The sequence below is a fragment of the Nuphar pumila genome, chromosome 8 (genome assembly GCF_984573655.1).
Source record: "Nuphar pumila chromosome 8, dmNupPumi1.hap1.1, whole genome shotgun sequence".
NCBI lineage: Eukaryota > Viridiplantae > Streptophyta > Magnoliopsida > Nymphaeales > Nymphaeaceae > Nuphar > Nuphar pumila.
The window spans coordinates 121494335-121509611 of NC_143256.1; the positions used below are offsets into that span (position 1 = coordinate 121494335).

At 41.3% G+C, this 15277-nt stretch overlaps 1 protein-coding gene across 1 annotated transcript in view; it reads left to right on the forward strand.

Moving 5' to 3' along the window:
• The first annotated feature begins 3606 nt into the window (after positions 1 to 3606).
• LOC149830471 (small acidic-like protein) overlaps positions 3607 to 15277 on the forward strand; it is a 28789-nt gene continuing 17118 nt past the window's right edge. Inside the window, exons 1-8 of the mRNA XM_090015826.1 lie at positions 3607 to 3787; positions 3843 to 3885; positions 3964 to 4046; positions 4144 to 4182; positions 4305 to 4356; positions 4490 to 4554; positions 4705 to 4747; positions 4832 to 4879. Coding sequence (XP_089871952.1) covers positions 3747 to 3787; positions 3843 to 3885; positions 3964 to 4046; positions 4144 to 4182; positions 4305 to 4356; positions 4490 to 4554; positions 4705 to 4747; positions 4832 to 4879 — 414 coding nt within the window. The 5' untranslated portion in view covers positions 3607 to 3746. The remainder of the gene's footprint in view (positions 3788 to 3842; positions 3886 to 3963; positions 4047 to 4143; positions 4183 to 4304; positions 4357 to 4489; positions 4555 to 4704; positions 4748 to 4831; positions 4880 to 15277) is intronic.

Genomic DNA, 15277 nt, shown 5'->3' on the forward strand with positions numbered 1-15277 from the left:
TCTGTAAGCGATTGTCATCTCTCTCTCTCTCTTGCATACATGCATGTTGATTCCTCATATGGGAGAAAAGAAAGCAACAATGGAAGTGCAGAAAGATGTATAGATGCTTCATGTATGAACCTTCTGCTCTCAGGATCCATCAATGATTCCATCCATTACTAAACAAATTCGGCCGCCTTCTCCAATAACTAATGTGCACCGATTCAAGTGCGCTTTAGTTTGTGTGAAATCTGTTTCAATGATGATTGTATTGGTGGTCATCTGCTACCATTTAATTGATCAGTCAGCGACAATGAGCTCATTTTAACTCATGTTTAACGAACTAAGCTTGAGCAAGAGCTGCTCAATTTGGTCGCCTTGAGTAGTCTCATGTATATGTATGTAAAGTACATGTAACAATCTGTAACGAGCAACTTATTTGGTTGGTTGACTAGATTAAGAAAAGAAAGAAAATCACATAAGACGATCAACTAGAAAGAGGGAATGTAGTGCACCATATGAAGTAACACACAACCATGAATCATTTTGGATCAAATACTTTGGTCCGTTAATGATATTGGTTGAGAACTTTTCAGAGATTGCGGTGAAAGGTTTCATTCAGGCCTATCCATGCCCATATAGACCTTGGTTGTTGTGAGAATTCTTAATTCATAGACCTAGCCCAACATGATAGAGAATATACTGGAGCTCGTTCTCCGAGGCTTCCAGGCTTCTATAACAGAAGCTTACGATAAATGCATATGCCCGCGGGCCGGACTGGGTTTAGACCTGATTCCATCATCTTTCGTCGGCCCAATTTTCCATCATCTTTCATAGGCTGTGCCTAGTGTTTTTTCATTACACCCACCGTTTGATTTTCATGGGATGCACGATCAAACACGCCTTTAGGGTGCATTTGTTTTATGCCCTTTTTCATAAAAAAGTCTTTTCGTATGAAAAGGGCACTCTTTCCCATCTGCAGTGAAACAAAACCAGTCGGGAAAGAGCTGGTGCCGCCTCTCTTTTCATCTAAAACAATGGGTTTCATAGGAAACCTGACGGCATCTCCTTTTCGGTTGCATACCCACCCCAAATCTGATCCATTGACATCCCTAGTTTCAATTCAACATTCTGTTTTAATATTTAGGGATTTATTTAGTCTATATTTCTTTTAATAATGCACTAAATACACAGGTTGAATTTTAATTACTGTTAGCCTGTCACACGAGTCAAATTAGTTGAGCTTCGCTTGTTTTGGTTGATGTGTTGGACCCCATGTTCTCTCTCTCTCTCTCTCTCGTACACACATTCCTCAAAAGGAGAGTTTTGGACTATTAGTTTCATTTAGTCTCTCTTTGGGAGTAGGGTACCAGAGGAGCTCGGAAGGCATGGAAGACGGTTACATGATGTGGCAGGGTCCAAAAGGATTTAGACTGAGAAAAGGGATTCAAGGGAGGCATGAATATCGGCTGCAAATCAGCTAACTCCAAATCCTAGAAACTTCAAATTTCTACTCTTCTCATAAAGAGGAGAGATACTTGCAGCTTCTTGAATCACAATGATTCAGGTGATCCTTGAATTTTCGATGGTTCAAATTTTGTAACTGCATTTACCTAAGTAAATCTCCTATTCACCATGTCTCCCTCCCTCCTTGAACTCAATCGAGGCCTTATAAGTTATAACTACACTTCACGTATTACCAAGCATGGTGAGGAATCAAGAGGAGTAGAAAGCCTGAATCCTTGTAGGAGTTACTTATGCTTCCAAATATGAGAAAAAATCCACAACTCCTTTGAAATCTTTTTTTTTTAAAATCCAGTTTTTGTATTTCCACCAACTCCATGCAAATCCCTCCAAGACCAATTCCCAAACAGAGCCTTAACTATTTTCTTTTCAAAAGTATTGCAGTATAGAAATAAGGGTGGTAAACCAACAGATCAGCTCGTGGCTCGATTTAATTCGACTCACTTGAAACTCATTTGTGATTGTGAAGTTGGCTCAACGAGCCAAGCCATGAGCAGCTTATAGCATAACTGAGCCAAGCATAAACAATGTGTGTTGGCTTGGCTTGTTTAAGTTCATTTAGATGAGCTTATATAGGATGTGTTAGAAAACATATGGTAGCTCAATTGGCTGCATAAATATGTTAATAACCCACAGGTCAGGGTTCCATTCTCGCCATGGACCTCCAAAAAAAAAAGCCAGCTTGGGCTTTTGTGAGCTGAAACTCAGCTTAGATGAGCCAAGCATGCGTATTCTGTTGGCTCCTCTCTCTTTTTTTTGAAAGGCAAGCTGGGGTTTGGCAGGCCCTTACCAGATATCTCTTAAGCCCCATGCGGCAGAGGGATTTGAACCTGGGCCTTCAGCTTGGCACAGGACCCCGCTTACCACACGGGATACCACCTCGTGTTCTGTTGGTTCCTCTCTTTTACCAACCCTATATGGAAATGAACTAATAACTTGTATTCAAGCCATACCTAACACCTAATTATACTATCTTGGCTCGCTTGCGAGCATCAGATATGAACGGGGGGCTCCGCTTGTCTGGTAGGAGCAGCTAGTGCACATTACCTTGTGTTGGGACGTTTCAAGTTCAAAACCCAATGGTGTAGAGTATGACTGGTAGGGGTCTGCCTAACCCCAGCTTGCCTTTCAAAAAAGAAAAAAGAAAAAAAGGTTCGGACATGTGGCCTCTTATATCTTGGCTTGGTTGGGTTAGGTCCCTCTGGGACAATCAAACTAAGCCAAAATATACAATCAAGGGCTACGAGCCTTGGGTTTGGGCACTTATAGGCTGGGAAACAGGTTAGGCTTAGGCTGCTTGTGGCTTCACTTGTGTTCAGCTTGTAAAGACTTTTGATAAATAAGCTGAGCAAACAGAACATGAATGATGGATTTTTGGCCCGACTCAATTCATATAAACTCGTTATCTCAAACATATTTGAGATATATTTTGTGTTTCATAATACAGCGCAGAACAAATGATTGAAGTACATAGTTTACATGCAAGCAACAGGTTTAAAGATAAAAACTCATTGTGTTTCTCTCTCAAACAATATTTCTTTAGAGCACGTTTGGAAGCAATATTTCTTTAGAGCACGTTTGGAAGCGAGAAAGATGTAGGAAAAGTGATGTAAAATGAAAAATTCATACGGATTTTCTGACCCTTACAAATGAGAGAAACTTTTTAGTTAAGAGTGTTTTTTTAAAAAATATACCTTTTGATAGGAAACATTCCTCCATGCAGGGGTGAAAAAATGTTTTCTACCAAGAGAATTTATTTTTACTCTCCACCACCCATCTCACCACTACCTACCACCGTCACCACCACTGTCCTCTTTCTCATTTTTTCACTCTGTTTTTCTCATGCTACACAAACAAAAGAAATTATTATTATTTTTTTTTTAGAAAACTTCTCGTATCAAAGACCCTCACAGGCAAAGCTTTCTTTTTCTATGATAGCTTTTCTCTCTTTCAAACGTGCCCTTAATCATGTTTCTTCCCGTTTTAAAACAAAGTAATTTTTAAGTAAACAAAGCCAGCAGCTTGAGCACATTTAGCTCGAATTTATTATGAGCTCGAACTCGGCTCGGTACAAGAAAGAGCCAAGCTTGAACACTTAAAGTTGGAAGGTTCATTCGGCTTGCTTACCAGCCCTAGGCATTTGGGCTTGGTTGCAGGTGGTGAAGGCTGAGAGAGAGAGAGAGAGAGAGAGAGAGAGAGAGAGAGAGAGAGCGACTTCCTTTCAATCTGTGTTCACTTCATCGATGTCTGGAAGTGGCAGAGCCCTCCCCAAACATCAGAACAGGTCCTCTCTCTCTCTCTCATTCTCTCTAATTTCCTCTAATTCCTGAAATTTGTAGGTATGCTTGGAAGCCTAACGCTGGTCACAAGAAGAACGAGAATGTAAGACTCTCTTTCTCTCTCTCTCTCTCTAAGTTGGAAGGACACCAATGATGATGGTGGCTTCTTTTTTTCACGTAGGAGTTAGGAGGCAAATTTCGTCCGTACTCGGAGATTACCGGCGTATGCCAGCGGTGCAAGGATCAAATCGAATGGAAACGAAGGTAGTCCAATACTCTCTCTCTCCCTCTCTCTGAAATTTGGATACCCATCTTGCGGTATTCGTATATATCATCTGAAAATCTGTGTATTTCTTGAAAGGTATGGAAAATACAAGCCTTTAATAGAACCAAAGAAATGGTAAGTGCTTTCATTTGGTTACAAATTAATCTATCCTATGAAAATTTTGTTAACCATTTCTTTTTTAAGCTATGCTTTGATTCTATTGATCCGTGTTCTCTGTCTTCTTATTGTTTCTGCAGTCAGCAATGTGGGAAAAGGGCGGTTAGGCAGGCTCATCACAATCTTTGTTCCGGAATGTTTCTCCTTGTCCTTTCCTTTCACTTCCATCTTTCTTTCTTGTTTTTTCCCGGTCCTATGTTTCTAGTTCTTTTTCTATCATTGCCATAGTCTTGTTGAAATCTCCATCTTTTAATTGATGCACGCAGCGTGTGCGAAGGAGCGCAATGTATGTGCCAAATGTTCTTGTCATGTAGAACGGATTGTTGGTAGGTGAGTTCTCATCAACCCTTCTCCCAGTTTGTTTCTTTTATCCGTTGGCTCCGGGGAATTGGCTTGATGTCGGTACCACCATATGATGTTCATTTGTTTTATAATCCAAATCCATTAAGATTCTGTTTCTGTTTGTGTCAAATAACTCAGAGACGTCGAGGACGTAGAGGCTGAGCGCAAGGCATTAGATGAGGTGGGAGACTCCTATGCAGCTGTTCTTGTAACCTCTGTTTTATGTTCCTTCTGAATCCTGACATTCATTTTTCTTTGCTTGTAGGCCATCCGGAATGCTCGAGAGAGGGATCGACGGACACTGTTACGTGCTGTAAGTTTTATTGCAAACTTTTAGAGATATATGCGCTGTTCCAAACATACAATGAGTTTTATAGAGCTTTGAGAGTGACCATTTGTGTATCAGGTTGAATTATTACTGGTTGGTATTTCATTTATGGACTTGTGGAAGTCTTAGAACCTTTGGTTAAATTAGAAAGTCATGCTTTGTTCTGAATTATGATGGATTGCTTCCAGTTCATGTTCTATTTAGTATGGCATACATGCTGAGTAACTTTGTTTCAAAATCAATAAAACAAAATGGTCTAGAACTTTGGGACCATGTTGAATATCAAAGTTCAGCTATTTCTATATTGTTATTTCAAATATGGAGTTGTGGATATCTTGGTAGCTTTGGCTACGTTAAACGCACATGCTTTATTTCGAATTGATGAACGGCATCCAAGTTTTGCTTTATATAATATAAGCTATACATGTTGAGTAACTTGGTTACAAAATAAGTAAAAGTACATTGGTTATGATTTTAAAGAGAACATTTATACTGATGAATAATGTCAATGGAGCATAACTTTTTTGTGATACATACGTAGGTTCAGCTAATTAAAAGAAAATTTGCATTGACCCTGCTTTTGGTTGCACTGTCATATGACTGCTAAAGTGTCACAGTGGTACTGCCATGCATGTAATCTCATGGGCCATGGCTTATAGCATTTTCACATATCAGGACATTTGAAAATTGACCGCCACAAGCTTATACATGGCATCAGAAAATTGTTTGACCTTTTCTTCTAACATGATTGTACCTTCATGCTATCATTTCCATGCATGTAATCTCTGTGAAGGCTGCTGGGTCCCTCGGCTTGCGTGGCCCAAAAAGACTACATAACCTGTGACAGAACGCCTGGAAGATGGATCGCTAGCCCAATCTGCATCCGAATAGGCAGGAATAATAAGATCTAACCCGGTAGAACGGCTAGGCGGATGTCTTCTATAAACCAAACCATCACTGATTGTGCCCTTCACATAACGAAGAATCCGTTTTGCTGCTTCCATGTGACTCTGGCGAGGAGATTGCATAAAGCGACAAACTTGATTGGTAGCAAAGACCAAGTCGGGCCGCGTAAAGGTGAGATACTGAAGGGCTCCAACGAGACTCCTGAACTATTCCAGATGAGATAATAGAGGGTTCTGAGGATCATCTTCGATTAACTTCACACTTACTGCTGTGGGAGTAGGAACTGACTTGCAATTTGTCATCCCAAAGCGAGATAGAATGTCCAGAGCATACTTGTGCTGGGATAAGATGTGAGAACTTGCTAAGGAAATACCGTAAAATACACAAATCTTTCATGTGAAACTGCTTATTAAGCATCGATTTCGCTGTCATGATTATGCCTGCACCACTTCCTGAAATAACACGATCATCTACATAGACAAGAATGATGGTGATGTGAAACTGATCTGAATGAACAAATAAGGAATAATCACACTGGCTCCAGACGAAGCTAAAAGAGCGGAGAGCAACACTAAAAGTCTCAAACCATGCATGAGAGGCTTGCTTTAGACTATAGATGGCCTTCCGCAAGTAAAGAGCAATGGACTTAGGGTTAACCTTACGATAGCCAGGGAGGCGTTCCATGAACACTTCATGTAATGCACTATGTAAAAATGCATTCTTCACATCCATTTGACTAAGACTCCAACCATATGTAGTGGCGAGAGAAAGAACAACACAAACAGTACCCATCCGCACAACATGACCGAAGGTCTCATCAAAATCTAGACCATATTCTTGGGTGTACCCTTTTGCCATCAACCTTGCCTTATACCGCTCAATACTGCCATTAGCCTTATATTTAATTTTGTAGACCCACCGACATCCAACAACATTCTTATAAATAGGTCTGGGTACCACTTCCCAAGTATCACACTCTTGAAGAGCAGAAATTTCATCAATCATGACTTCAATCCATTTGGAATGATGCCTAGCTTCATGATAAAATCTGGGGTTTTGACCAAAATCAAAAGCTGTTGCAAAGGCATGAAACTCACTAGAGGAGTCATGGCTTACCTGATGTAGTCCATGTCGGAGGAGGAGTGAAAACAGAAGCCCACCGTGAATCAGTGTGGCCCGAACTCTTTATTATTCTCAATAAGTTTCAATAATCAATGGGAAAACAACCAATAGTAAAGGAATGAAGGAAACAGAATGCAAATAACAAAAAAAATAAGCAAAAGAACCAAAAGAAATGACGGCTGAAGCTTTTCAAAACCATCTCCCCTACGCAACCCTAGGAGTGGGCCTTTTAAAGGCTATTTACTGGACCCGGGTCGCGGGTCCAAACTTGGATCCGAACTGCGATCTGGGTCAGCTTCCATCTGCTGCTGGTTCTGTGACGTGCGAACTCCACCACGCCTGGAGTAGGTGCGCAGGGGTACCTCCCTGCGTCGCGGCTCCGTACCTGCAAGGGGGTCATACACGTGAAGCCGGTCATCTGCCCTTTGTGGCGGATCGGGTGGCACGATGGGCCCAATCGGGTCCTGCCCTGCATCATTCTCCCCTGGTTGGGAAGAAGTCGACTCTGATGACTTGTTGTTGCCACAGTAAGCATATAGATCAGCCACGTTGAAAATAGGGGAAATATGCCAATCATCGGGCAACTCAAGGAGGTAGGCATTCAAACCCAATCGCCGAAGGATCCTAAAAGGGCCATACTTCTTAGGACTTAATTTGCTATAGGTTCCTACAGGAAAACGCTCTGGACGCAGATACACCCAGACGAGTTGACCGACCTGAAACTGGACATCACGACGACCCTGATCTACGAAAGCTTTGTAGGCCTCGTAGCTTTCGACAAGTTTGGCACGGACTTGTCTGTGAATGTCACGCATATATTCGACGACATCAAACACATCTAGAGCTGGAGCTGGAGTTGGAGCTGGAAGATCTGACACAGGGGCTAGGTCAACGACATGGGTGGGTGACCGACCATACACCACTTGGAACGGAGATTTACCAGTAGAACGGTTAATGGAATTATTATATGCGAACTCGGCTTGGGGCAATACGAGGTCCCAAGTTTTGACATTTTCCCCTACTAGGCTCCGTAACAAATTTCCTAAGGTGCGGTTCACGACTTCGGTTTGGCCATCGGTCTGGGGGTGATACGCACTACTGAACTGAAGCTTAGTCTTCAACAAGGCCCATAGCGATTTTCAAAAATGACTCATAAAACGCATGTCACGATCAGAAGTGATTGTGTGGGGTAGACCATGAAAGCGGGCAACGTCCTTGAAATAATAGGACGCTATTAAAGAGGCATCAGTGGTTCGCTTACACGGGACAAAGATAGCCATTTTGGAGAACCGGTCAACAACGACTAAAATTGAATCAAAACGACGTGGCGTTCTGGGGAGGCCCACGATAAAATCCATGGATACGTGCTCCCACGACCGTTCATGAATGGGTAACGGAGTATACAAACCACTATTCTGACGATGACCCTTGGACACTTGACACACATGACACCCTTGGATGAACTTGACAACATCTTTGCGCATTTTGGGCCAAAAGTATCGTTCATCTAACAGAGCGAACGTCTTATCGTGCCCGAAATGCCCTGCTAACCCTCCTTCATGTAATTCAAAAATCAACTTAAGCCTAAGGGAGAAATCAGGCACACATAATTTGTTCCCACGGAAGAGGTAACCATTATGAATACAAAAATGGGGGTCGAGGGTGCGATCTGAAGAGATGCACTCTTCCCAGACTTGGTGAAAATCAGGGTCCGTGGGGTACAATTCCTTGCACTGTTCGAAACCAATGACCTGCACTGACATAGTCATCAGAAAACTGTTCTTCCTACTAAGAGCGTCAGCTACCTTGTTCAGGGTACCCGATTGATGGCGAATCGAAAGGGTATACTCTTGCAAGAAACTGACCCACTTGGCATGACGAGCACTCAACTTCTTTTGACTATTTAGATATTTTAATGCCTTATGGTCCGTGTACAAGACAAATTCCTTATAAATGAGATAATGTCTTCAGTAACGAAGGGCTTGTACCACAACATAAAACTCCACATCGTAAGTGGAGTACTGACACCTGGCCTGAGTCAGCTTCTCACTAAAGAAGGCAACGGGTCTACGATTCTGACTCAAGACTGCGCCAATTCTCACTTTGGAGGCATCACACTCAACCTCAAAGACTGCACTAAAATCAGGGAGGGCTAGGACAGGAGCACTGATCATTTTTTCTTTGATGATCGTAAAGGCTTTTCCAGCCGCGGGCTTCCAATGAAAGCTAGTACCCTTTAGGCACTCCGTGATGGGGGCCATGAGGGTGCTAAAATTTCTCACGAAACGTTGGTAAAAAGTGGCTAACCCGTGGAAGCTACAGATCTCTCCTATAGTATTTGGGGTAGGCCAATCGACAATCGCGCGGACTTTTGCAGGGTCGGCCTTGACTCCATCGGATGACACAATAAAACCTAAGAACACGACACTGGACGTCATAAACTCACACTTTTTTGCATTGACATACCATTTTTCCTTCCTCAAAATTTCTAAGACTTGACGCAGGTGACTCAAATGATCGGACAATGACGAACTATAAATCAAAATATCGTCAAAGTAGACAACAACAAACTTCCCAATACACGGACGCAAGACTTGGGTTATCATGTTCATGAAGGTACTTGGGGCATTAGATAATCCAAACGACATGACTAACCACTCGTACAACCCATCACGTGTCTTGAATGCCGTTTTCCACTCATCCTCTTCTCGTATACGAATCTGGTGATACCCGCTTTTTAAATCTATTTTAGAGAAAATGGAGGCACCAGATAACATATCAAAATATCGTCCAAACGGGGAATGGGAAAACGGTATTTGACCGTGATGCGATTGATCGCGCGACTATCAACACACATGCGCATGGACCTATCTTTCTTAGAAGTGAGTAAGGCGGGTACTGCACAAGGGCTAACACTCTCGCGAATGAAACCCTTTTGCAGTAATTCCTGAACCTGTCTTAATAACTCGGTATGCTCGGAGGGGTTCATGCGATATGCGGGATGGTTGGGTAGACTCGACCCTGACACAAAGTCAATGGCATGCTGGACTACCCTTGTCGAAGGTAATCCATCAGGTAGGTCATCCGGCATAATGTCGCAGAACTCCTCTAGAAGAGGGGCAACGTCCGTGGGAATGGACACTGACGAACTCATCACGGGCTTTGCCACCAGGGCATAACAATAGCCATCTTCCTGACAATGGTTCAAGAAAAGCCGGTACATGAGGCCTGCTAGTCTGGGGACTCGCTCAGGTTTGTCCACGGTGGGAAAGTCGGTCTCCTTGATAGGTAGAAGGACTATCTTATGGCCATTAAAGATAAAAGAGTATGTGTTATTGCGGCCATCGTGAGTTGTCTGACGATCAAACTGCCAGGGACGTCCCAAAAGGATGTGACACGCGTGCATAGGGGCTACATCACACCACACCTCATCGTGGTAGTGTTCCCCCATGGAAAACCGGACTAGGCATCGCTGAGTGATGGGAACCTCGTTTCCTTTCTTGAACCAGGCCATCTTATAGGGTTGAGACAACTTCTCGGTGTTGAGTTTCAAGGTAGAAACCACACTCTCAGACACCTTGTTCTCGTATGCTCCGGTGTCAATGATAACATCACAAGCGTGACCCTCACAGTTGCACCGGGTCCTAAAAATGTTATTCTTTAACCATTTCGATGGGGCCGATTCTCGGGGTGTGGTCAACACATGACGGATGGACAACAAACTTTCGATGTTACCGTCAAACTCTATAACTTCCCTCTCATCCTCGTCTTCAACTAATGACTTGCTGTCACTATCACTCTCACTCTCAAATGCGGACTCTACAATTCCTTCAACAAGATGGGTGTTCTTGCTCACGGTAGGACACTTAGACGGGACATGCCCTAACTCCTGACATTTAAAACAATGAAGGGTCGACTCACTAGGTTTGGCTTTGGACCGGGTATGGAAAGCTGTGCCTGACTGGTCAGGTTTGCTAAAGTCTGCTCTAGGCTTTGAATCACTAGGGGAGCTTGCTCCCCTGGTTGGGAAACCCGACTTAGGTCGACTGGTGGGTTCACTACGGGAAGTCCTATATTCTTGCCTCCTTTTCAGCTTGTCCTCGATATTCATGGTGTAACTGCTGGCCTGATCTAATGTCTCAACTGTGACACAACTAAAATCATCAGAGATAGCAGGACGGAGACCCAAAATGTATCTCGTGACCTGCTGGCGGGCTGTTTCCTCGATCTGCACATGCAGGGAAAGACGATGGAACTCCGCAGTATACTCTGCTACACTTCGGGAGCCTTGACGCAGGGTCAGGTACTCCTTGTAGGCTCGCTCGACGTGATCCAAAGGCACGAATTTTGACTGCATCAATCTTTGCATTTCCTCCCATGACTGTACGCGCTCTAATCCCTGCCGCTCTCTCGATCGCTGCAGCTCCACCCACCATGTCTGTGCTAGGCCTCTCAATCGAGTAGATGCTAGAGAGACACAACGATGTTCAACGACAGTGTGATAGTCGAAGAAGAACTGTACGGCATAAGACCAGTCGAAGAACTGCTCCGCGTCAAATCGCCCCGCAAACTCCAGAAGATCCAGCTTCACCCCGTAAGTGGAGGAGTGTTCTGGTGCTCTCTGTTGTCGAGGCTCCACTATTCCTGCAGGATGCTCGTTCCAGAAAATGTCGTCGTCCCATACTGCTTCGTTGTTCGTTGTGCGGTACTGCTCGCCTGGATGCTGGTGCTGACGAATTCTACCGATGGGGGGTCGGCGGTCAGGTCGCGCCGGTTCCTGCTGACATTGTCTCGGTCTGGCTTGCTGTGATCATCGCAAAATTTTCCTCTCGTAATATTCTCTCTCTTCCTTCTCTTTTCCTTTCCAACCTCTTATTTTCCTCCTTTTTGAAGGGAAAAAAAGATAAAAGACAGAAAGAAAGAGAGAAGGGAAAAGAAGAGAAAAAGAAGGAGAGGAACTCTTTTGCGGGTCTCACCTTAATTTTGAAATTTTTTGAAATAACTCGCCTTCGTTTTTGAAATATTTGCGGGAAAACTGGGAGACGGGATCCGCTCGTCGGTACGAGGTTCGACCGTTCCTGGCGCCTTTACCAGGGGTAATCGAACCAAGGGTCGAATTTTATGCCTTTTGCTTTGCTAAGAAATTATCTAAGAAATTATTATAAGTCTAAATGCACAAAGAATCATGCTTGTGCAAGTGCAAAGATGTATGCTCTTTTTGAAAATGTTTTGAAGAATTTTCAAGTGAGTCTGATAAAGTGAAGAAATGATTTATAACTTAGAACTTAAGATTAAAGTTCTAAGTTTTTTTAGAATAATCAAGAGCTTGGAAAAATAAATCTGGATTTTGGAAAATGATTTTGAAATTTTGAGATAAAAGGAATTTTCAAGGTCATAAATGGACTTTGAATCAGAATAGAAATGAAAAATGGAATTGAATCAGAAGGAAAGATAGAATTGAGAAATTTGAATAAAATTGAGAAATGGAGTTGATTTAATAGTTGGAATTTCAAGATGAAATCCGAATCCAAGATCTGGATTCTGAATAGAGTTCAAAGTTGAATTTTGAATTTAGGATCTGAAATGGAAACTTGATTTGAAATCCGGAATGAAATGGAATTGGTTTTAAGAATTGGAATTAAAGTGAAATTTGGATTTGGAATTTTGAATGGAATTGGATTCAAAATTTGGAATCCAAGATGAGATTTGGATCTGAAATTTTGAATGGAATTGGATTCAAGATTTGGAATCCAAGATGAAATTTGGATCTGGAGTCTAAGATCCAAGATAGAATTGGATTCTGGACCCTAAAATGGAGTTGGATCTGAAGTCTGAGATCCAAAGTAGAATGGGATTCTGGATTCTAGATGGAATTTGGATCTGCAATCTGAGATCCAAAGTAGAATTGGTTTTGGATCCTAAGGTGGATTTGGATCTGAAGTTTGAGATCCAAAGTAGAATTGGGTTTTGGATCCTAAGGAGGATTTTGGATATGAATCTGAGATCCGAGGTGAATTGTGTTCTGGATCCTAAAGAATGGATTTTGGATCTGAAGTCTGAGATCTAATATAGAATTGGACTCTGGATCCTAAAGGGGAATTGGATCTGAAGTCTGAGATCCGATATGAATGTTGAATCCTGGATCCTAGAATGGGTTTTGGATCTGAATTTGAGATCCAAAAAGTGGAGATTTGAACTTGGAAATCGGGATCCAAGTTGGATTTAGGATCTAACTTTGGATTTGATTTTGAATATGAATTTCAAAGTCAAATTGGACTTTGAATTCGAAGTTTGAATCTGGAATTTAGAAGATGAATCAAGAATTTCTAAGTTTGAATTGAATTTGGAAAAATGAATTTTAGAAATTGAATCTTGAATATACAAATGAATTTCAAAGTTAAATTGGACTTTGAATTTGAGATAGAATTTGGAATTTGAAATACAAGATGATTCTGAAGTTTCAAAGTCAAATGGGACCTTGAAATTGAATTCTTGAATCCTTTTGAGAAATAGAGTTGAATTTGAATAGGTTTTGATCTGAGAAATAAAGGAAAGAACCACTTGGGTTTATGAAAAAAGATTTGGAAAATATGATACAATTCTATCCTAAATGATGAATGAATTTAAAGAATTTTGAGATTGAAATTTGAAAAAGCTATTCCATTCTTTAAGTGAATTAAAATAAGATTGAAGACATAATGCATTCTTGACTATGGTCATTGAATGCATTATATAATAATCTATATTTAAATTCAAGAGAAGAATGAAATACATTTTGGTGCTTTTATAGAATTTAAAATGAAATGAACCCTCAATATACCTTGACTATGGCCATTGGTATACATTTTGAGTTAATTTTAAGTTAAATTCTGATAAAAGAAGAAAATATTTAAGGAAAATATGATGAATTTTGAAAAGTGGATCTAGTGTGGGTCCAGTGTTATTTTGTAAAAGATAAAAATGCTAAGTTTTGTCCACACCCTGACTATGGCCATTGATGTGGATCATCAACTTAGAATTAATTTACCTCTTACGAAATGGTGCACGTGCCATTCGTGTTTCACCATTGTGAGAATTTGAGAAATGAAGGCAAAAATGCATGGAAAACAAGTAATTCATGATATTCACAATGCTCATTCATTCTACCTAAAGCAGGAAATGTAAATTTTCATTCAAATCTAGCTATTACATGTAAAATCAAATTTACAACCCCAAGTGATGACGTCTTTCACATATTTCCTGCAAAAACAGGGTTAGCACTTGACAAAGATGATGAAAAAGCATAAGTGTTAATCATGTTTATGGAAGACATTTAGAAATGAGGAAGAGGTTGCAATGCACATGAACCTATTATTCAGAAATAATACATGGTTGTATTACCAATCAAGACCCAAAACATATAATTATAATGTCCCCTGCATGTGTTATGACATGTCGAACTTTGGAAAGTGAGATAACTGGAAATGGGTTATAATGACATTTAAAGTGAATGATAACCATCTAAGCTGAAAATCTAAAGGTTGTGAGGTAATGTAGAGGGTAATGGTGCAGTGAGTACTAAGAATGGAAATTGTGCTGGGCAAATGATGTTACCAGCACAGTTGAATGCTTGAGTGCATTGGGCAGCAATCATCACAGGTGATATGTTGTAGTCCTAATGTATGAAGATGTTAGGTGCTCTGTATTTACAGAGTGCTACTGTGTTGTTGGCGCAAAGATAAAGAAAGTGTTAAATGATGATATGTATTGCCAACATATCTGTGAACATGTATGAATAGGGGGAGGGTGTATACAATACAATGTTATATGCTGGTGGAGATAGTGAGTGGCAACCATTGCCAGGTGGTGTTGGTGCTGCTGCAAATAGTAACAGCATGATGGTGCATGGTAGGGGAAGTAAGGTTGATAGCTGGAATACACAAGGGGAAGCAGCAGGAACATGAGAATGATGACATAATCTAACTTATGCTTCTGTAACAAGGCACAAGAAGTGGTGAAACAGAGATAAAATGATACATGATGCTACAACAGAGATAAAAGGAATCATGAATGTTATGCAGACACAACAGGGGCAGATGGTGTCATAGCACAAATGTAAGGTGTGTTATAGCAGTTGTAGGTGCATCTATGGGCATAGATGTGTTGTGAGGTGTTGGACATACTGAAGATACAATGTGATGATGAAATAATAGCTGTATATAAGATGTGGTGAATGTACGACAATGGCTATGTATTAACATGCAAAACGTGAAATACACAGTGGTTAGCAAAAGGTATTCCAATACCCAAACTGGAAAACACTCAGTGACTAGCAAAAGCAAATGCTTTGCTAACACACAAATTAGAGAGATGCAT